The sequence below is a fragment of the Anabrus simplex genome, chromosome 4 (genome assembly GCF_040414725.1).
Source record: "Anabrus simplex isolate iqAnaSimp1 chromosome 4, ASM4041472v1, whole genome shotgun sequence".
In the NCBI taxonomy this organism is placed as follows: domain Eukaryota; kingdom Metazoa; phylum Arthropoda; class Insecta; order Orthoptera; family Tettigoniidae; genus Anabrus; species Anabrus simplex.
In genome coordinates this window covers 393,833,126-393,854,460 of record NC_090268.1, presented here as the reverse complement: position 1 = coordinate 393,854,460, position 21,335 = coordinate 393,833,126, and the positions used below count along the sequence as shown (strand labels likewise).

Genomic DNA, 21,335 nt, shown 5'->3' with positions numbered 1-21,335 from the left:
CACTATCTCAATTCTCTCCGTTCATTCACACTCGGTCTTCGTGCATTAGATCACAGACTCACGCAGTCACATAGTTAATATCGTTGCTACTATCACGGTCCTGAGTTCACAGCCTGCACACGTCAACCTCGCAGTTAAGGATGACGTACACTGCTCGTTCACTCAATTAGGACCTCCGTTCCCTGTCCCGCTGCCGATATCCAGTGTTCTCTTCCACACCGCTTCAACGCTCAACATTCACTACACAGCTAGTGGTCCAAGAGTGCCCACACGGTGACGGACAAGCAGAACGAATACTGCACAGGCCGTCAGCTCACTATCGGACTGCAGGCACTCAACTCACTAATGAAGATCAACTATTTCTCACTGAATCAACAATACCAACTGTACCACTAACTCATTGCTGCAGGTCTCACATGCCTTATATACCTGGGCGACCCTTCGAGATGTATCGGGCACTAAAATCCAATGGAAACCTCTGAATATGGAAGGTTCCCATTTTTCGATTCTCGTCGTTTCTGCTGCCTTCGAGGACGTCAGTGACGTGACGGCCGATGCCGGTAACCACGGTTACTAGACTAGACGGTAGGGGTCATCACTTGGGTGCGCAGTAGCAGGCCACGCCTCCTGACGTCACGCGGTCCCCAAGTTCGCTAAAACAAACAGAGCTCCATTAATCTTCTGATGGTGTTTACCTTCGTAACAGTGTAAGAGTTTAATTTTTCCCTGCTGTGCCATGGTGTGTTGTGCTATCGCTGGTTGCTTTAATCACGACAGACACCAGCACTTATACATGAAATGTCATCGTTTTCCATAGAACAGTTGCATTAAATTAAAGTGGATTAATGCCTGTAAACGGGCTGATTCGTTTACTGTTGAAAATGCTCGTGTGTGCCCTGTACACTTCGACGACTCGGACTACATAAGGGACTTGAAGAGTTAGTTATTAAACCTTCCAATTAGACGTAACTTAAAGCGTGACGCAGAACCACATATATTTGCCACTGAGTAGTAGATAATGATTTGGCGTGTCAGTCCAGTAAAGATCGTGAAATAAGGGCACAAAAGCGAAATCATCGTAAGGAGATATGGGAAATTTTACGATTGCAGGCATCAATTGAAGCAGAAAATTTTAATAATGCAATCTTCAGTAAGGAATTAGATAACAAAAGTAAACATCAATGTTTCCGTGTTGAGAAAATTGTTGAAGTGACTGCTGAATTGGAGTTAATTAGACTAGGAAACTGTGACTTAAAACAGCAAAATAAGGATCTTCAGGACCGTCTTAGTGCAGCTAATACCGAGGTAATAAAATTAAAAATTAATTTTTCAAGTTTTTGAGGGTACTTTTTTCTAAAAGTCAACAGCAAGCTTTAGTAAACGGCAGAACCTCAAGCTGGTCATCTGAGGACATTGCTAAGGCAGTCAGTCACCTTACGGTCTATAACATTTTTTTGTTATTTGCTTTACGTCGCACCGATACAGATAGGTCTTATGGCGACGATGGGACAGTATAGTCCTAGGCATAGGAAGGAAGCGGCCGTGGCCTTAATTAAGGTACAGCCCCAGCATTTTCTTGTTGTGCAAATGGGAAACCACGGAAAACCATCTTTAGGGCTGCCGACAGTGCATGGTGCGAGCTTACAGCTGCACACTCCTAACCGCACGGCCAAGTCGCTCGGTATATATCATATACAGCATTGTGTTTTGTTAGAGACCTGATTAATTACCCTCTCCCTTATGAAGTTACAATCAAACGACGACTAAGAAAGTTCTCTGTTTCTCCTGGATTCATTGAGTTGAGCATTAATATCTTAAAAATACAGTCAAGTCTTCTTACAAATTTTGAAAGAGATGTTCTCAGCTTTGATGAAATGAAGGTTAACAACGACTTGTGCTTTGATCAAAATGAAGAAATGTTCTTTCATTTTGCTAGTGGTTTTACGTCGAACCGACACAAATAGGTCTTATGACGACGATGGGACAGGAAAGGCCTAGGATTTGGAAGGAAGCGGCCGTGGCCTTAATTAAGATACAGCCCCAACATTTGCCTGGTGTGAAAGTGGGAAACCACGGAAAACCATCTTCAGGACTGCCGACAGTGGGGTTCGAACCCACTATCTCCCGGATGCAAGTTCACAGCCGCGCGCCCCTAACCGCACAACCAACTCACCCGGTAAAATGAAGAAATGATTAGAGGACAGCATGATGTCCAAGTCATTGTAATGAGAAGTTTAGCTCAAAAGTGGATACAACCTATCTACTACAACTTTGATACAGCGATGTCAAGAGAACTGTTAGTAGAAGTAATTCAAGTCTTAAAAACCACTGTATTTGAAGTTAGAGCAGTTGTATCTGATATGAGACCTTCAAATAGGAAATGTATGACTAATCTGAGTATTTCGTTGGACAACCCTCGCTGGAAAATCCATCAAGTAAAGAACGTACCATGTGGTTTTCTTGCGATGTGCCTCATGCACTTGAATTACTGCGGAAGGATATCAACCGAAACGTGGGCAATCTGTTACAAAAGAAGCATTTCAAAAATTAATTGAAATGCAAAGTGAGGGCGAAGACCTGCAATACGCGCATACTCTTTCAATGAAGGATATTCTTGTGACTGGAACGGAGAGGCAAAATGTATAGAAAGCCGCTGAATTGTTATCACTGACTGTGGGTAAAGCAATATGCCACAACTTTCCAGAGCTCAGCTATGTAGGAGAGACTGTAATCACTGTTAATAATGGATTTGACGTCCTAAACTCCCGTGTCCACGTGTGTGGCACAAACAGCTTAAAAAGTGCCTATGGGAATTGTATAGAGTAACAAAATCATGCTCTAGACAAATTATTCGAATTACTTTTCACCACGGGGAGCCTCTTTCTCCTGAAGACGAGTGACCCCTAACATGATGGAAGAGGTTGACGTTTCTTCAGGGGCTTTTCACCAACATTCCACCGGCCAGTACACATTTATAAATAATTACTTATACAATAATATGTTAGTTTATACAATACTACTTATTACTAACAATCCGCCAAAACAGCGGTAAAAAGCATCCCGTGCGACTGGTCATGTTTATTTTTAGTAAGTAGTTTTAGAAATAAAACTGCGTATAAAATCGTTCTAAAACCACTGGATGGATAGAAAATACGAAAACCGAAACGTAAATACTTTATTTGCGTGGCGAAAGATAATTTAGTTATGAGAAAGCTACTAGAATTGTTCGTGTTAAGCAATGTTATTATATTACTTGCAGTGCTCTGAAAAATACTAAAATAAATTACAACATAATTATCTACACATAACAACTGGCAATTATATTTGACAAAATGGAAAAATATTAATCAAGTGGTTAAATAAACATAAGCAAATCATTAACAGAAACGCAAAATTACAATGGGTCGTGTTCACTGCAAGTCCGGCAGTGGAGGCCACATGACGTCACCAGCCAAAGCGAGCCTACGCTTGATCCCTACCGTCTAGCCTAGTAACCGTTCCGGTAACTACAGCAGGGTCTCTCCTGTCAAGTTGGCTGTGCAGGGAGTAACGAAGCTTCAGCGCGGTGACGTCACTCGTGATGGGTCGCTCTCCATGCTGTCTTGTTCCACGAAACGACGAAAGTACCACACTAATTGACATACACTTAGATATGGCTGTCGTTTTGTTAAATTGTGCTGTGGTCGCCCAGCGAATGTAATACTTCAGTTTGGTGCATAACTGCAATATCGTCAGATCTTGTACTGGCCACGTGATTAACCGGTGGTGAGCAAATGACTAGTAATCCACGGATCTCCCATTTGTTTGCAGCCAGATTGTCGGTGCCCATACGTTTGGGCTATTCCATCTCCGAAGTAGTGCATGCAATGAACATTGCATGGTCCACCATGACGAGAGTGTGCTATGAGCACGTAGATTTTTTACTATCACCATGGTGAAGTGTCGTAGAACAGAATGGGTTGTTGACAGGAGTAACCATCAACTGGCTTGGGAGGTAAGAGCGGGTAGACGGTAACAGTGCAACAGGTTACTCGCAGATCCAAAGCTGGATAACGTGGGCGTTTGAGCACCTCCAGGACCACGTCCTCGCAGTAAAGTACAAAAGTCACTGTCCCACTTAGGTACCTTTGTTCATGACACATTACAAGGCACAAAGAATGACATTGGCACAGGAACACCACCACTGAACTCTGAAGACTTAGACAAACATCGCCTGGAAAAACGAATCGTGGTACCATTTTGTTCATACCCACGGCAGCATATGAGTGCATCAACAAAGACCCCAGGTAATATGTTCTTTTGTCAGAAGGGTCCTTTTCAAGTCAGAGGTCGTTGTATCATCGTGGGATGAAATGGGATCTCTGAAACATCTGGTAACCTCCTTCACCAACCACCGATAAAGGAACGTGGTGTCTAATTATATCCAACCATTTGTTCACCTGCAACGCACTGTAAGACAATGCACCGCCCTGTTCCTCTCGAACTGATGTTGATTGGTTCGATGAACACTCCTTGTATATGAAAATGCTTCTCTAGTCTCTAAGGTAACCCGACCGCTGTCCTATTCATCACATTCAGGATGCTATGAAGAGAGATATGCGTGCCGTTGACCCTCCTCCGAACTATCTGTGAATTATGGGAGGCTGTGCGAACGTCGTGGAGCAGTATGACTCATCTCTCCTCCGGTACTTTGCGGAGTGTCTGTCACGCCGCATTGATGTCGTCATCAGGGTGAATGGGGGTGCTACACGCTACAAACCAGGTACTTATAATTCAAGTGCTGAACAGTGTATTAATATGCACATGCAGGGTGATTCTCTCCTCTACGAAAAAAAAGCATGAAGGTGACGGTGCTTACAACACTCCACCATTTTAATTAAAATTTATCGCACTTGGAGGAGAACGTGCAACGCCTGTCGGTGTAAATCACTTGAAACAACTACTCTGACGTTGTTTATCGCCTATTCCAGCGTAGACCCTGTTACAATTTCTGTTTACAATTTGTTCTTCATCGCTCTACAACAGATAGGTCTTATGGCGGCGATGGGATAGGCAAGAGTGGAGAGTGGGAAGGAAGCGATCGTGGCCTTAATTAACGTACAGAACCAGCATTTGCCTGGTATTGAAATGCGAAAGCACGGAGAAGCATCTTCATGGCTGCCGACAGTGGGGTTCAAACCCACTATCTTCCGAACGCTAGCAGATATTTACGTGACTCAAACCGCGCAGCCACTAGCTCAGTGGGATCTTGTTACTCCTGTCATTAACAGACTGCTTGTTAACTGCACACGGAAAGGTATACTACTACTATAAATGCTTTCAGTCCCCACTCTGAAGGGGTGGGGCGGGCCACCTAGAGGGTTACGCCCTCTCTCTGGCCAGGGGAAAGATCTCATAAAAATCCACATATACATTATTTACCCTTGCACTTGGAATGCGTTTGTTATGAGTGTTAGCAAGGACTTCAAATTGCACTAGCTGGTCGTAGTGAAACACATTATATGAGAGGTATACTTACATTCTAATGCCCATCGAAACATGTGACCCATGAAGTCATCAGGCAGCTGTCCATTCTTGTCTCGTAGATCCTTCATTCTTTGGACCGGAAAATAAAATGAAATATAGTTAGTAACAAGCAGACAGAATATCTTACGTTCAATTACTTAACTTGTAAACCACAATTTTCTATACTAATATTATAAAGAGGAAACATTTGTATTTGTAGGTTCAAAAACTACGGAACCGATTTTAAAAATTACTTCACTTATAGAAAGCTACATTGCCAGTGAGTAACATGGGCTGTATTTTATTTTCAAAACAATTCGAGGGGGGCGATGGAGGGAGATATAAAAATATTAAAATAATAGGCTAATATAGGCGAAATCGAATTTGTTGTACAAGGACGAGACTAAGCTCATTTTTAGCCCCTTGACGCAAAGAACAAAACACCGTAAACCCTTCGGGCACGATAACCATGTTTTAAGGCCCTAAAAACTGCCGTTATGGAGATATTGGAACCACACTACCCCTGCTCTAGGAATCGGATAAAGAAACGAACGGCCGTAACCATGGCAACGTCAGCTCCATGATTCTACAGCACCTAGATTTTGCATGTACATTTGGGCATAACTGCCAACCAAAATTGATACACATATAACTTACTATCTGGAAAAATAAACTGTTGTGTAAGACGCTCATAGCACTCCTTTGGGCGGGGATGGAAAGCGAGTAAAGTATAAAAATAATAGCCCCTTAAATCTCCGTAGTGCAGCGACCAGCGGTTGCCAACATTAATCCGTTTTTACGTACTGGCTTAGGTTTCAGCATTTTGCGGAGTCTGTTGCCTATAGTTTAAACTATTTTGTATCAAATCATGCAGCAGTAGGATCACTGATGTTATTAGTGCCGATACTTTGGTCCACTTTTACGATCATTGTAACCATGAAAACAACCTATATCCTGTACATAATATTGTCAAGGAAGGACAATGAAGATGTTACAGACTTTAAAAATGACTTGAAAAAATTTCTCAACATTTATACTCAGATTCATTATATGATGTGCGACATGAGTGACAGCCCTGAGATTTATAATTCTCGATAATTATAGTAGTTTCTTTTATGCATCGCGTATTTTCTTGATCATTAGTAATAGTTACGAAATGTCGGATCAAACAAATATATTCAATAATATTTATTTATTTGTGGTACTATCTAGCGGAATTATACTTACAGTAAACCTGCGGCTTTGTGAAGGGAGCATAATATATACAGTATATCTAGGTAAGAATGAAGGAAACATATGGTAGCAAAAGATCTAAGAGGTCGACTCTAAAAAGGAACTAATATTTAGAGGCCCCATGAAAAAAAGATGATACACTGTAATTCCAAACATGACAAATAATTTCTACGTAACTTACTTAAGTAAATACACCAGTGATATAAGTATCTAATGAAGTCAGTCACACCGATAGTATGAGTAACTAAAGCCACTTTCTGATAACCCGTACGAAGAACGGGTACTTCTGCTAGCAATATCTAAATGTAATGTTACACTGCCACCAGAACAATCATTTTGTTCTTGTTTTCCTCTGAAAGATAACAAGTCTTTCTCTTTGACGCACTTGAAGCACACGAGTCTATTGTATTTGTGGGGTTAGAATATGCATTATTGCCTTGCACTGGACTCGAACTAATATTCAGTGTACTTTTCCTGTATCTGTTGCCTTTATGGTGTTGTTTCTTGTTGAAATTCTTAATTCGTGGCAATTTACATGTTTTAAATACCACACATTCTACGAAAGACGTTCTAAGAGTTACAATTCACAACTTTAGGAGTATGTTTACCTCATGTAATAACAAAAACAAACACGTTCATTTCACTGCGTCCGTGTGCAGTCTTTTGTTCACGACACGCGGGAAGTACCAATTTCTGAAATGAGCCATCTCACAAGATCTTCGTGCAATTAGTTAAGAAATTATGGTTGACTAAGTATGTCAACAGTGGAGGTTGAAAATTGTGGCGTGGCAAAAACAAGGCTTCACACTATTCTTAATTTCTTTGTGAAATAAAATAAAAATGCATATAAATCATACATATTCTTCTTCAGGAAGGCGCGCTTTTCAAAGTAAGAGCAAAATACTTATTTAAAAATTTCCATTCCATTCATGTACTTCTGCCCTTAAGCGGTGAAGTGGGGTGGAGGAGGGGGGGGGGTTGAAAAGAAGTGAGGAAGGAGTTGAATTCTTCATATGAGGATATTTTCCATTTACTTTGTACATATAAATATGTTTGCTTTATATTTGTGTACCTACTAAGAATGAGGCATTGCAAAAGTGAATAAAATAATGGACAATAACCGGTTTTCATTACTAATCCATTGTTTTTGTGTCGCTGAGATGAATTGTGACACTCTGAATACCGTTCAAATCCACGTTTAGCCACGAACGGAACGGGGCTGATATGGAGTGAAAAGTTCATAGTCTAAAATGACAGAGATTAGTATTGAATCCACAGATTTTGGGTTCGCAAGGCTAACTGGTGACAGTCGTAATGAAAGAACCATGTACACTACATCTAGAGCGCAAAAGTTAAGTACATAGAATTATCACTCATTATTTTATGAAAGGATCAAATACTTCTCAAACAATTCGGGCTTCCGCATGGACAAAGTTTTACTCGAAAATGAAATAATGTAATCGAACACATAAAAATAACTTTGAAACGACATAATAGGTCATATAACATCAATCAGCATCTCAATAAGGAATTCTACAAAAATCACTTCAGACCTAATTAACAAGTAATTCAAATCTTGAAGGTAAACATTAAAAAACTATCCGGGCAACGCCGGGTACTACAGCTGGTATTTTATATAGTTTCTAATTGATTTCATTGTCATCCAGAAACCGCTCATAACTTCCAAGAATAATCTTCAATGATGTATTTTATTGATTATTATTCACTTGTCACTCACTGTAATCCATCTGAATGGCATAGATATAGTCTTAGAGAAGGACTCCTTTTACCACATGTGCTACAGACCTGATAGGCACTGTCCTACTAGGAGATCACTGTTCAGCCCGAAAACCTGCAGGTTAAAAGGAGATACATGGTCAGCCCAACCAGGCGACCGCTGCTCAGCCCTAAGGCCTGCTGATTACCAGCAGACAATTGGTCAGCGCTATATAACCTCTTGGTCGCTATTCTTGTTTTTTGGACAGGGCCCGCATAACTAACTTAGGGGGGAATGGGACCCGGGGCATCTGGGTAAGACTCAGGCTCGGTACCCCAACTGCGAGGTCGGTAGGGAAGGAATAGAAGTCGAAAATAAATTTTAAACACAAATGATGGTATGCAAACGTAGTGCGGCACATCCGGCCTGCTTTAGAATTACTTCCAACTCTTAGGAATTAACCTTAGGGAAGAGTATTCCAATAACTGGGACGTTCAAAAGGTACGTCCATCTCTCTTAACCTTTATATATTATTACGTTTTCAAAAACGTACCAGTTTTTACAGTGTTTCTTGGTACAAGCCAAAAATTGAAATAAGAATCAGAATATATTTTTCCCTAGATTAAGATTACAGGAGTGTTTCCCTTTAGCGAACAACCGTTCAAAAGTACTCGTAAACAACTAATTTCCCTCCGTCATTTCTAACAGAATATTTATACTTTTTTACAGTTTCTAATACACCTCTCAAGTTCTGTAACGTTAATAAATAACATTACCGAATTAAATACACTCTTTTCTGTGTTTTTTGTGTTTATATGTATACTGTTTCTGCGGCACATCCTTAGAGAAATAATCATGTAAATCATTGCAAACAGAAAACCTTGTCGTAAGATAAAATGAGCGAACGTAAATCGAATATTTGCTCATTAGAAATTAGTGTATGAGGGGTTTTGTGTGTCGTGTGCTCCTGTGTAGAGGAGAACATTTACAACCGACCTCATGTAGCTGTACGACTTGGGTTACGTAATCTATTAGTTTGCATTCGGGAACCCTAATGTCTTCAGACCTGAGGATGAATTTCCGTGGCTTCCCATTTTCACACTAAGCAAATTCCGCACGTGTACCTCAGTTGAGGCCATAATCGCCTCCTTCCCAACCCTAGACGTTTTTGATGCCATGATTGTCATAAGACCTACCTGTGTCGGTGCTACGTAAAGCTAATTGTAAAAATGTAAAATAAAAGCACATTTACATTTACGGGGTATTCGGAAATACCGCTTAAAAAGTTTCTTTATATCCCCCTTGACACTGGATATTCTTCCTAAATTAGTGAATGTTGGTTAGTTAGAATTATAGAGCCCCCAAAATAATGAATATCGCTCCTTCACTTAGCAGAATAATTAAGAAAAACTATTTAAAAGTATTTCCTGTTGCTCAGGAACTATTACATTTCCTGACATGGTTTCCTATTCGAAACTCCGTCTATTCAGTACACTCTATACGCCCCAGGAGTGTGAATTAATGTTTTAGAACATCCTGTGTTGGTAAAAAAAATCGGATCAACGGACAATGATGGAAAAATAGGGCTTCGGGTGAGACACTTAACACTTGTCCAGATGGTTCTGGGGGTAACTAGAGACGGTATGGTTAGTTGGGGGAGGCAGTTCAAGAATATGATATACGTTTTAGAGTAGATGTGAGTAGGAATAGATAATACGATATTGAAAGGTTAGCGAAGCGACATTGAGGAATGCAACCAAACAATCTTCGGGCAGATACTATTACTACTACAACAACTACTACTACTACTTTGTTATCATTCTGCACTCTGAAGAGCTACGGCAGGCTTGTGAGAAAGGTCTTATATAAGGAAAGATCTTCGTTGGGGTAATCTCATAAATATGATTGTAAAAATAAAGGGTACACATCTCTGCGCATGGTTATGAGGGCATTTAGAGGTTGTAGTAAGGATGTAAAGGAGAGGGCGTGTAACTCTCTGGTAAGACCCCAACTAGAGTATGGTTCCAGTGTATGGGACCCTCACCAGGATTACTTGATTCTAGAACAGGAAAAATTCCAAAGAAAAGCAGCTGGATTTGTTCTGGGCGATTTCCGACAAAGGAGTAGCGTTAAAAAAATGTTACAATTTTTGGCTGGGAAGACTTGGGAGAAAGGAGACGAGCTACTCGACTAAGTGGTACGTTCCAAGCTGTCAGTGGGGGGATGGCGTGGGAGGACATCAGTAGACGAATAAATTTGAGTGGTGTTTTTTAAACTAGGAAAGATCACAATATAAAGATTAAGTTGGAATTCAAGACGACAAATTGGGGCAAATATTTGTTTGTGCGAAGGGGAGTTAGGGGTTGGAATAACTTACCAAGGGAGATGTTAAGTAAATTTCCATTTCTTTGCAATCATTTAAGAAACGGCTAGGGAACAGCATATAGAGAATCTGCCACCTGCGCGACTGCCATAAATTAAAATCAGTAGTGATTGATTGATTGATTGATTGATTGATTGATTGATTGATTGATTGATTGATTGATTGATTGGTTGATTGATTGATTGATTGATTGATTGATTGATTGATTGATTGATTGATTGATTGATTGATTGATTGATTGATTGATTGATTGATTGATTGATTGATTGATTGATTGATTGATTGATTTGATGCCTTGTTTAAAGCACAAGGATATTTGCGTGAAGAAGATGTGTGGTGAAGGTTAGGGTTTGGCGGCGGTGGTCTACACTAGGAATTGTTCCGGTATTAGCTTTAGTACACGTGAATGGAAATCCATGACAGCGACGGTGGGTACCAGCCCCTCGCCGTCTCCCGAATTCAAAGTTGAAGAGCACCCAATAGAGCCGGGGCAACTAGTCCTGTTCTCGGTTGGTCGGTTGGAGTGCAGAGCTGGCCCGTGGCCACTTGTAGGTCAAAGGCTACTCTGCATTCAACCCTAACGTAACCGTATGTAGATTTACATTTTTCTCCTGAAGTGGATGGCGGACAAACTGAGAGCGCAACGCCCTCTCTCTCTCTGGCCAGGGATATTTCATATAACGTGTGCTGAAGGTGTTTGAGTGGCAGCCGAGTCCTATACTGGCAGCGGTTCCGGCATTCCTCTTAGTGCAGGAGAATGGAAAACCACTGCGTACCAATCTCAGGTCAGCTAACAGAGGGGACCAGACCCTCTCCGTCCCCCAATGCAGATATATAGAGCCACGGCAAAGCCTATCCCCCGCTCCTCTGTTCGGTTGAAGAGTTAGAATGCAGAATTGTAGACGCACGGAATTGTGGCCATCCCGTCCCTGCGCTCCCCGACCCTGGAACGACTATTTGTACTAAATTGTTTTCATTCGTCCCCTGATGGGGGGAGGCGGGTCTCCTCGGCGGTGACGCCGTCACGCCAGGTGATTTGTGGTTGTCATGGGGATGTGTGGATAAGGTGTACATCCGTGGCCATCCATTCTTTGCTTGGTTGGGGGGTCGGAATGCAGAAAGTTCCCACCATGGATCAGCCGTGGCAACTTGTAGCCCAAAGCCTACCCTGCAACCACCACAAATTCTTGTATATAGTATACAGTACCGGTCAAAAGTTTAGGACCACATAAAGAAATCACGAAATGTCATCCAGAACCTAAAATTGTGCCACTAGATCTCTGTAATTTTATTTCTGAGGTCTCACGTCCAATAGAATATATGTCGCCTGATTTCATGGAGTTAGTCCAAATACTGTAGAAGTTATTAATTTTTAACTCTTGGAATGTCACACCAAAAAATAATTTTGGTAATATAATGTACTGTGTAATGTAGGCTAATTAGTTGCAAGTATCACCACCAAGATTTTTTTGCAGACTTACCAATAGGTGGGGGCCATTTTAGTTGAAATATAAAAATTCCGAAAATGTGCGGCACTGGTTTTTGGCGTGTTTTATTTATTTTTAACCAGGGCCAAAATCGTTGATTTTTCTTTGCCTTTGTCATGTATCGTATGGCCCAAGGTCTCAGGACGAGCTATCGTCGTCAAACTTATCTGCACTGATAGTTTCATTTGCACTCTGCAGATGGCATCCAAGAACACATTCTGATGCCGATAGCTCTCACTGAGACCTGTGACAAATACAAGGAAAAATTGACCATTTTAGCGCTGGTTTGAAAAAAATATAAACGCACCAAAATGGGTGCCGCATTTTTTTCGGAATTTTTATATTTATACTAAAACGACCCATAACTATTGCTAAGTCTATAAAAGAAGCTTGGTGGTGATACTTGAAACCAATTACATGACACAGTACATAATACTTCCAAAATGTTGACTTTCTGATGTGACCTTCCAACAGTTAAAAATATATAACTTATACAAAATTTGGCGTAAATCACTGAAATCAGGTGACGTATATCATATTAAATGCAAGAGCTCAGGGGAAAAATACAGAGGTCTAGTAGCACAATTGTAGGTTCTAGATGGAACTTCGTGATTTTTTAATGTGGTCCTAAACTTTTGACCGGTACTGTATGTCAATTCGCCTTTGTATATGTCAATTCGCATTGTAGGCAAACTTACTTTTGATTGCATTTTGTTCCTCATTGCAGGCAGGATGATTTATTATTTAATAAATATAAGAACGTTTTCAGTCTTACCTCTGAATGAATTCTTTAGCCACCTTGTCTATTGGTCCAACATAAAACTTGGTGGCTCGTGGTTGCATCATAACCGGGTTAACGGTGGTTCTAAAATCGTGCCATTGTTTTCCTTGGCTGTAATAAAAAGGAAATCATATTAAATAATTGATGAATGAATTTTCACTTCGTCCATTAAATGTGGCGGTGTTGGTGATAATGATATTGATCAGTTTTATGAAACCTCAATGGACCATGCACCTCAACATTTCCGTGAAACACAAACCACCGAAATGGAATTTAAAGTTCAAAATTGCACATAAACTGGACGGGAATCGAATAATGACTGCTTTTGTGAGATTACAGGAAAAATACCACTTGGATGTTCTGCACCTACATGCTTCTTGAAACAATAAAATTTACCTTCAAAAGACAGTACCTAATTCGGATTTAACAGATCTCAGAAGGTACGTTTTAACATGCAGGTTAATTCTCTAAAACTATAAATTTAATACTTCCATTTATTTATTTTGGACTTCTTCCAATTGACATTCCGTGTAGCTGACGATAAGTTCAAATGATGTACAACTTACGCGATTACTCCTACAACTCCTTTGAAGAAATCGCGTCGCAGTTCATGTCGATACTTTAAAATGGAATCGAAGAATGCTACCACTGGCCATTGTCCCTCGTTTCTGAAAACCTGGAACAGAGATTCTCGTTATAATGAATTAGATAATAGAAAGTATACGGTGCACCTTAAGAACGTTTCGAAAATCCGTTAAACACTGGAAACTATATGGCATATTCTTCATGGATAACACTGATATTGCACACGCAACCCATACTAGTAAAATTTAATAGAAATTAAATATTCATCAGTTTACTTTCATGCTTTCATGTAAATGTTTATATGCTTACCATGCAATAGTTTTTCCAGTGTTATATACAAACGTTAACAACACAAAATCGTTTACGTTCCTCCGTGTTCAATGCAACAAAAAAAGTCCTATAAACTATAGATCTACGTATATTTCAAAAAGTTTAAAATGAAGTAACCAATATTGTTTCAATGGAGAAACCATGAAATTATGAATACAAAATAAGTTTAATTACTTTCAACCTGTGCTTTGTATAAGGCATTATAAGAAGTTACCATTAGAGGGCGTGCATGCAACGTAGCGCGACTCCGATGCGGGTATATAATCACGGACATGTAGGCAAAGGGATTAGTGTAGCAGTCGTGTCCTGTCGAAGTGCGTGCGTTAAATGCAGCCACGTGGGCTATGGCGACGTTACTACCTAATGCGTCCAAACAGGACCAACGTGTTGTTATTCTGTTCTTGGCTGCCAAAGGACAAACACCGGTGGACATCCATCGGTGAATGAAGACTGTGGATGGAGCAACATGCCTGTCGAAAACCACCGTTGTGAAATAGTGCACCAAGTTTCATGAGGGTCGCGTTTCGACACAAGACGCCCGTCCCTATACCGCAAAGGTCTTCAAGCAGAAGTTAGGCCAACACAAGTGGGGGACACTCGAGCACCCACCCTATAGTTCTGATATCTCTCCATGTGATTATCACGCATCGATCCCCCTCAAAAAGGCCTTGAAGTGTCGACGCTTCCTGTCGGAGGAGGATGTGCACCCGGCGGTTATGTACTTCTTCACGCAGCAAGACGCGGTGTTTTACCACACGGGGACCTTCAACCTGGTGCGGGGGTGGGATGAGTGCCTCATTACTCACAGCGACTTTGCCCGATTGGCATCAAGATCAGGACTGTACGGCCGTCGAACGGAAAATCTTTGATCGTCCCTTATATTAACTCTTTCAGAAACGTTACATGAAAATGTCTGACTGTCCTCACATGCACATAACCAAGTAAAATACTTAAATAATGGACGTTAAAAATGGAGACATAATACTAGTCAATCATTTTTTAAATATGCGCTTAATAACTGATACGATCGTTGTTTCGTTGGTGCCGTGGACTTGAATCGTTAGTTTATATAGGACGCTGGTTTTCATAATAATAATAATAATAATAATAATAATAATAATAATAATAATAATAATAATAATAATAATAATAATAATAATAATAATAATAATAATAATAATTTTATTTGCATTACGTCCCAGTAACTACTTTTACAGTTTTCGGAGACGCTGATGTGCCGGAATTTTGTCCTGCAAGACTTATTTTACGTCCCAGTAAATCTACCGACACCATGCTGGTGTATTTGAGCACCTTCAGAGACCACCGGACTGAGACAGGATCGAACCTGCCAAGTTGGTGTCAGAAGGCGAGCGCATCAACCGTCTGAGCCACTCAGCACCGCTCGCTACTTTTAATGTCTATAGATGTTTCGGAATGGGTTTTTCGGTAAATCGTGGAGCTAGGATCATTATATACCACAAGAAGCATTAAATGGCAGTGTCTTGATCATATTCATAAGACGTAGACTTTGATCGGCTCTCCCGTGAAGTTGTGACACAAAGTAATTTTGTTCACACGTGTCGCAACTACGAGTTTTACTACACGTTCGTTCGATTTCGTTTACGGTGCTACCATTTAGTAAGAAAAACATCCTATTCAGGTGATTGAATTGTTTCATCTGCTGAACTCCTTTCTTCTCTGCACTGAAACACAGTTCTCTTAAGTTTCTTCCTAAACAGACATCTTTTTAATGTTGAAAATGCTAATTTCCGTATCATGCTGAAATTTTATACGCAGCTTGCTATTATGTCACGTTATCTGTGATCCGGGGATTTCCTGGATTACAAAGACATAAGAAGCGCCAAGGGTGAATGGGAGAGCAAGAAATTAACTACAGCAAAACTTAACGCAGCATATTTTGAAATTTTTTCTTTCTAAAGTTTATAATTGGAGAAATGGAAAAGTCCGCCCCTGTGGTGTAGTGGTTAGTGTGATTAGCTGCCAACCCCGGAGGCCCGGGTTCGATTCCCGTCTCTGCCACGAAATTTGAAAAGTGGTCCGAGGGCTGGAACGTGGTCCACTCAGCCTCGGGAGGTCAAATTAGTAGAGGTGGGTTCGATTCCCACCTCAGCCATCCTGAAAGTGGTTGTCCGTGGTTTCCCACTTCTCCTCCAGGCAAATGCCGGGATGGTACCTAACTTAAGGCCAAGGCCGCATCCTTCCCTCTTCCTTGTCTATCCCTTCCCATCTTCCAGTCGCCCGCAAGGCCCCTGTTCAGCATAGCAAGTGGTCATCCTCCCCAGTTGTATCCCCAGACCCAGAGTCTGAATCTTCAGGACACTGCCCTTGAGGCGGTAGAGATGGGATCCCTCGCTGAGTCCGAAAGAAAAACCAACCCTGGAGGGTAAGCAGATTAAGAAAGAAAGAAAGAAAGAAAGAAGAGAGAGAAAATCTGAATGAATAAAATCATATAACGAGCTCGTCAGGTCTAACAACATAGTGGACTTAGAACTTCGAATATCAGGTACAAAAACTTGAGAGAATTACAAATGTTAATTTACACAGAAAAGAGCTGAATTGCTCTTGGCAGGCATAAAATTTGCCAGAAAACGATTTGCTCCTATCATTTCACTACAGCGAAGTCTGTGCTTCAAATTTCGTCTAGCTTCGCAGAGGCATCAATTTCATATGGCGCACAAAAGTTTCATCTGACAACCTATCGGTTGTCCTCAATTAAAGTGTTGCACTAAGTAGCACCTATGTGGGCTTATCTATTGCTCAACAGTTTATAACTCACTGTTCCTTAAGGGAACTAACACCAGAAACAATTACCGAATAAACAGCGGCATGATTGCCCATACTAAATGGCCTTAATGTAAGAAGAAGATGTTGAACATGACTGACGGTATACAACAGGCTAGGAGGCAAACCACTTGCCCTCCTTGTAGAAAGAGTTAAAACCCTAATTTGACTTATGGCCCAATGATACAGAGGCTATACCTATACTACACCGGAGTGACTAAATAAGAAATATTAAAACCGAATATGATTAAAGAAATTTAGAAGTTTTGCTAACTTAAGTCACCCCATGCCTAATTGAATGGGAACCGACAGAGGGTAATCACTCTTTGTACCCAACATTATATATTTCCCAGTAGGGAATAGGAGAGAGTCGTCATACTTGCGGAAAAGTCTACATTTATACCACCAAATTTAGAAATTTACATTAAATAAAATTAATTAAATTATTCGCAGGAGCTATCACATAGCTATGAAAATTTTGCCATTACCTTGAGTTGATTGGCCTTCCTAACGCAGGCCGCACCCCTGCCTCTTTATTCACACCCTCCTCACACTGGAGCAATTAAGAAAATACGACCCTAAAGAACCCAGCTTTTATAGTATTTTTGAAGGAAATGTTTCATAACTCTTTACTGATAGGCTGGATTCCTGTACACACCCCCAATTTAAATTGGCTAGAAAAAATATTCACATGTTTTTGATAGGTGGATTACTATTGAAGAAGGAACCAGCTGAAGTGTTGACGAATTTGATACATAAATAAATCAATGCCGAAAACATAAGGTTTGCCAACTGCAAAAATAAGCATTCATTTATACAATAATCAGAGTTCGTCCCGCTAGACGGAGCAATTGAAACGATAATAGAGACATCTAACAGTTGAATACCAAGGTACCTTGTAGTACACCAGTTCAAGTTTGTTTACATAGATGGTCTTATAGAAGACACGCAGTTTAACTGGTCGGGGAAAGTGGACCTCCGTTACAGTCGGTATAGCCAAATTACCTACAATATTTCTACCCAACTCAGTTCGTACCTTCTATTTGATAGCTTTCATTAAATTATCCTTGCAAACTATGAACAATAAGGCTGAAAAATGACAGCCTTGTCTAACCCGGGAAATCATTTGAACAATGCATTTTGCTATCAGTTCTCACTATCGCTTGATTATCAACATAAATGATTTTGATCTCCTGTAATGACTTTCCGTTGAGTTGCTGAATTCATAATTACTCGGCAAGGCCAACATATTATTCCCAGGTACGCTTATCACCTTCTTTCCTTCTCCAGATCAGCGAAAATACCGGTACGCATTAAAGCCCTTTCCTCTCGGAGCATTTTTCAATTATTTTAATTATTTCACACAAGAAGAAGACTTTACACAAATCGTCATTTGGACTTAAATGCAAAGAGGTACAAAATTCTACAGAAATTGTTTTCCACTGGGAGTTCTTAACATGAAATCATACTGTGCGTCACAAAGGACTCATTTCGAACCAACCTTCACCCGGTCAGCTGTTCCGGATTGCTAGCGGAATCTCACTACAGCCTGCCTCAGAAATATCTCATTTAATATACAGGCTGTCTCAAAAGTTCTTCGCCATCTACAAATATAGCCTGTCTCAAAAATTCATCTTCATCACGTATCACGGCGGCATCATACATGAAATACAGTCTTCCTATGCCTTCAACATCTACACAACTATTCTCTCAACATATCATTCCGGCACAATCCATTTCTTCCTGTTTCAAAAGTTTTCAAACCTCAATACTCCTGTGACGAACAATCTTATAAGAATCCTTTTCATTCATTTTTACTACAATTTTCGAACCTCAAGAATACAATAACACACCGTGATTTCCAATATCACCGACTACACGATGTCACAAAAATTACCTTCCCACGAATAAATATAACTTTATCAGACTTTACTGGATTTTGAGTCGCGCGCGAATCTTACTCAACAGATCTGTTAAAAACACTTTTAACAATGAAACATTTTATCCTGCTGTAAATATTATTATTATTATTATTATCATTATTATTATTATTATTATTATTATTATTATTAGACTATTATTATTATTTCGACAAAAAATTTCTGAACTCATACGATACGACTACATTATCGTTGTCACCTTTCTAACTTTTAACAGTTTGAACAAAATCTCAATTAATTTTAACACATATTTTAAACTTCGCATTTCAGAGTTTCTCGGCGTGAATTTTATTGCCCTGAAAAGTTTCACACGACGACCAGAAATGTAACACATTCGCCTGATCATAATTAAGTATTAATTCGACACACGCACTGTAAATGTTATTGGGACAAACAAATTCTAAACTACAATATTAATACAAAATATAAACACAGACCTGTAATAATAGTCGTCCTAGAGATTCCGGCCACATTTAGCCAGCTGCCCTCGTGTTTAGCCGTTCATGGCTACAATAGACATCATCTTCTTATATATATAACTTCAAATACACAGATGTTACACTCGTTATCGATTAACACCGCAAATTGACCCACTTTATTCGCTTTTTAACATGCGACGAGCATCCTTCTCAAGTAGCGACTGCCACTGTTTTCCCAGGACCCTATTTTCGTCCACCCTAATGCTGGTCAGGTGTTTCAAAGATAACAAGAATAGACCTCACTGGCTAGCCTCCAGAATCCCTTTGACAATATCAAACACACACAATTGTAGTACAGAGAGAAGCTCAGTTACGTATTCTAAACAGATATCTAAGCCTTCACAGTTTTCATCTGCAGAAGCTCAGGAAAATTTCTATCACCTTCCATTTAATACTCTACTTGAACCATTGACACGAATATATAACAAGAGAACTAAACCTCTCACTTTCTTGCAGACGAGCGACGTGGGTTTCACCGTCCAGACCTTCAGATAGTAATGAAAAATGTAGGTGGAGGGGATTTCTTTTATACCTTCTGAGAGGACGCCACCCTCACCATGAAGCTCAATGGTGCAATCTGCTAATTCCACCTCCACTGGACCAATTTTCCTGAAATTTATTCCATAAATTCAGACTTATAATTTATTTTTGTGTTAATTTTTTATTTTCCCATACTTGCAACGGGCGTAATGAATTTATTTCTGACATGTAATTTCGCGGTCTTTCTTCAGAAATAGACCTCGACACGTGTCGCAAATCCGCGAGTATGAAGCCAACATTCCTCCAGACTTAATTGCATTTAAATTCACCCTGGGGTTTCTATCTTCATGTAATGTTTATTAATAATTAGGTACTTTATTCCAGGATTTACCATGTCGCAAAATTCTCTCGTTGTGAAAGACTTTTTGAAAATGATAAATTATCCAGTACTCGAGGTCAACCGGAGTATCCCGGTATTTCACGAGATGGCGGCTCTCTTGTCACGGCGAGCGCTGTTCCCTCGAGAGAGGGAGGCTCTTGAAATAAAAACATGGCTTCTCTCAAAAAAGTTATTTGTAGCTGAAATAAATATCTGGAATTATTTTTCATCGTAGAATTATGGGTTCAACTGTTTGGCATTGAACGCTCTGAAGACTGGAATCGAACCCGGGGTCTGTGAGGTTAAGCCTGGACATGTAACCAGCGTTAGGTCATGTGAGGTTAAGGGCGCACTCTTAGCCAACCGGCCTATTGAGGTCACACGAGGTTAAGTACACACTCTCATTCAGCACATTTCATGAGGTGGAGGCCTCGTTCAGGGACCGGAGGTTGAGGTGGCGGCAGAATCCCCCCCACTTACACTACAGACTCAATACGTTGCTTCCGATGTACGGTGCGCACTGGGAAGTTTTGATGAAAATGACAGCAAAGTTTCCTACTGTTATTCACAATCGAGTTCGGGAATTTCTACTATAACTGCAGGCCCAATTGGATGATGCCATTCACCATGGAGATGGGGAGTTTCCACTATAAAGAAAGAAATACGCCACATAATGGCAGCTTGGCGTCTCTTTTGACTTCTACCAATAATCAACCACGAGTTTAGAGGAATGACGATGACAACGGCATTACATTACTTCGCTGCTGACAAGTACCCAGAAATGTTACCATGGTAACCCGTCACTCAATGCAGACATAATGTCGTTCAATTGTATCACCCTATGTCGCTGTTGCTCGCTTAGCACCACCCGGGGGACACGTGCAGGGCAATCAATAGGCAATATCCTGTGGTCATGAGCAACGGTCATCCCCATGCTCACATGCTCATGACCTAAATCCAACCCAAAAATTGAAGGGATTCCACATCCCAAGAAAACTATGGTGTCGCCTCAACAGACTGAGAACGGCAATTTCGTACGCCATAAGTGGGGTTGGATGGATTCTCCAATGTGTGCATGCGGTGAAGAGGAACACACCATCGACCGTGTATATCCTGTGCTGCCCTCTTCATGCCTACTCTGGAAGCCGCAGCGACCTCTTTCATCTTCAAGAAAGTGCTGTAGAGTGGCTGAAATACTTAGACCTGTATTTATGAATTTGTAGTCATAATTACC

The 21,335-nt window shown here is 40.5% G+C and overlaps 2 protein-coding genes across 2 annotated transcripts in view; both read right to left on the bottom strand.

Moving 5' to 3' along the window:
• LOC136872036 (probable cytochrome P450 49a1) overlaps positions 1–21,335 on the bottom strand; it is a 334,038-nt gene that overhangs the window by 127,622 nt on the left and 185,081 nt on the right. The gene's annotated exons all lie outside the window — the stretch shown is intronic.
• On the bottom strand, positions 163–19,386 carry LOC137500590 (probable cytochrome P450 12a4, mitochondrial). Its single transcript, XM_068227523.1, has 5 exons — positions 19,201–19,386; positions 13,673–13,782; positions 13,101–13,217; positions 5,519–5,595; positions 163–653 (listed from the first exon to the last, which is right to left on the bottom strand). The coding sequence occupies exons 1-5, from the start codon at positions 19,234–19,236 to the stop codon at positions 634–636; spliced, it is 360 nt and encodes a 119-aa protein (XP_068083624.1). The 5' UTR covers positions 19,237–19,386; the 3' UTR covers positions 163–633.

Excerpts from the sequence above, each read along its gene's own strand:
- LOC137500590 (XM_068227523.1), bottom strand. The coding sequence starts at position 19,236 with ATGTGGCCGGAATCTCTAGGACGACTATTATTACAG. Across the intron at positions 13,783-19,200 it reads TAGGACGACTATTATTACAG|GTTTTCAGAAACGAGGGACA; the intron begins GTCTGTGTTTAT and ends TCTCTGTTCCAG. Across the intron at positions 13,218-13,672 it reads GGAGTTGTAGGAGTAATCGC|CCAAGGAAAACAATGGCACG; the intron begins GTAAGTTGTACA and ends TTTTTATTACAG.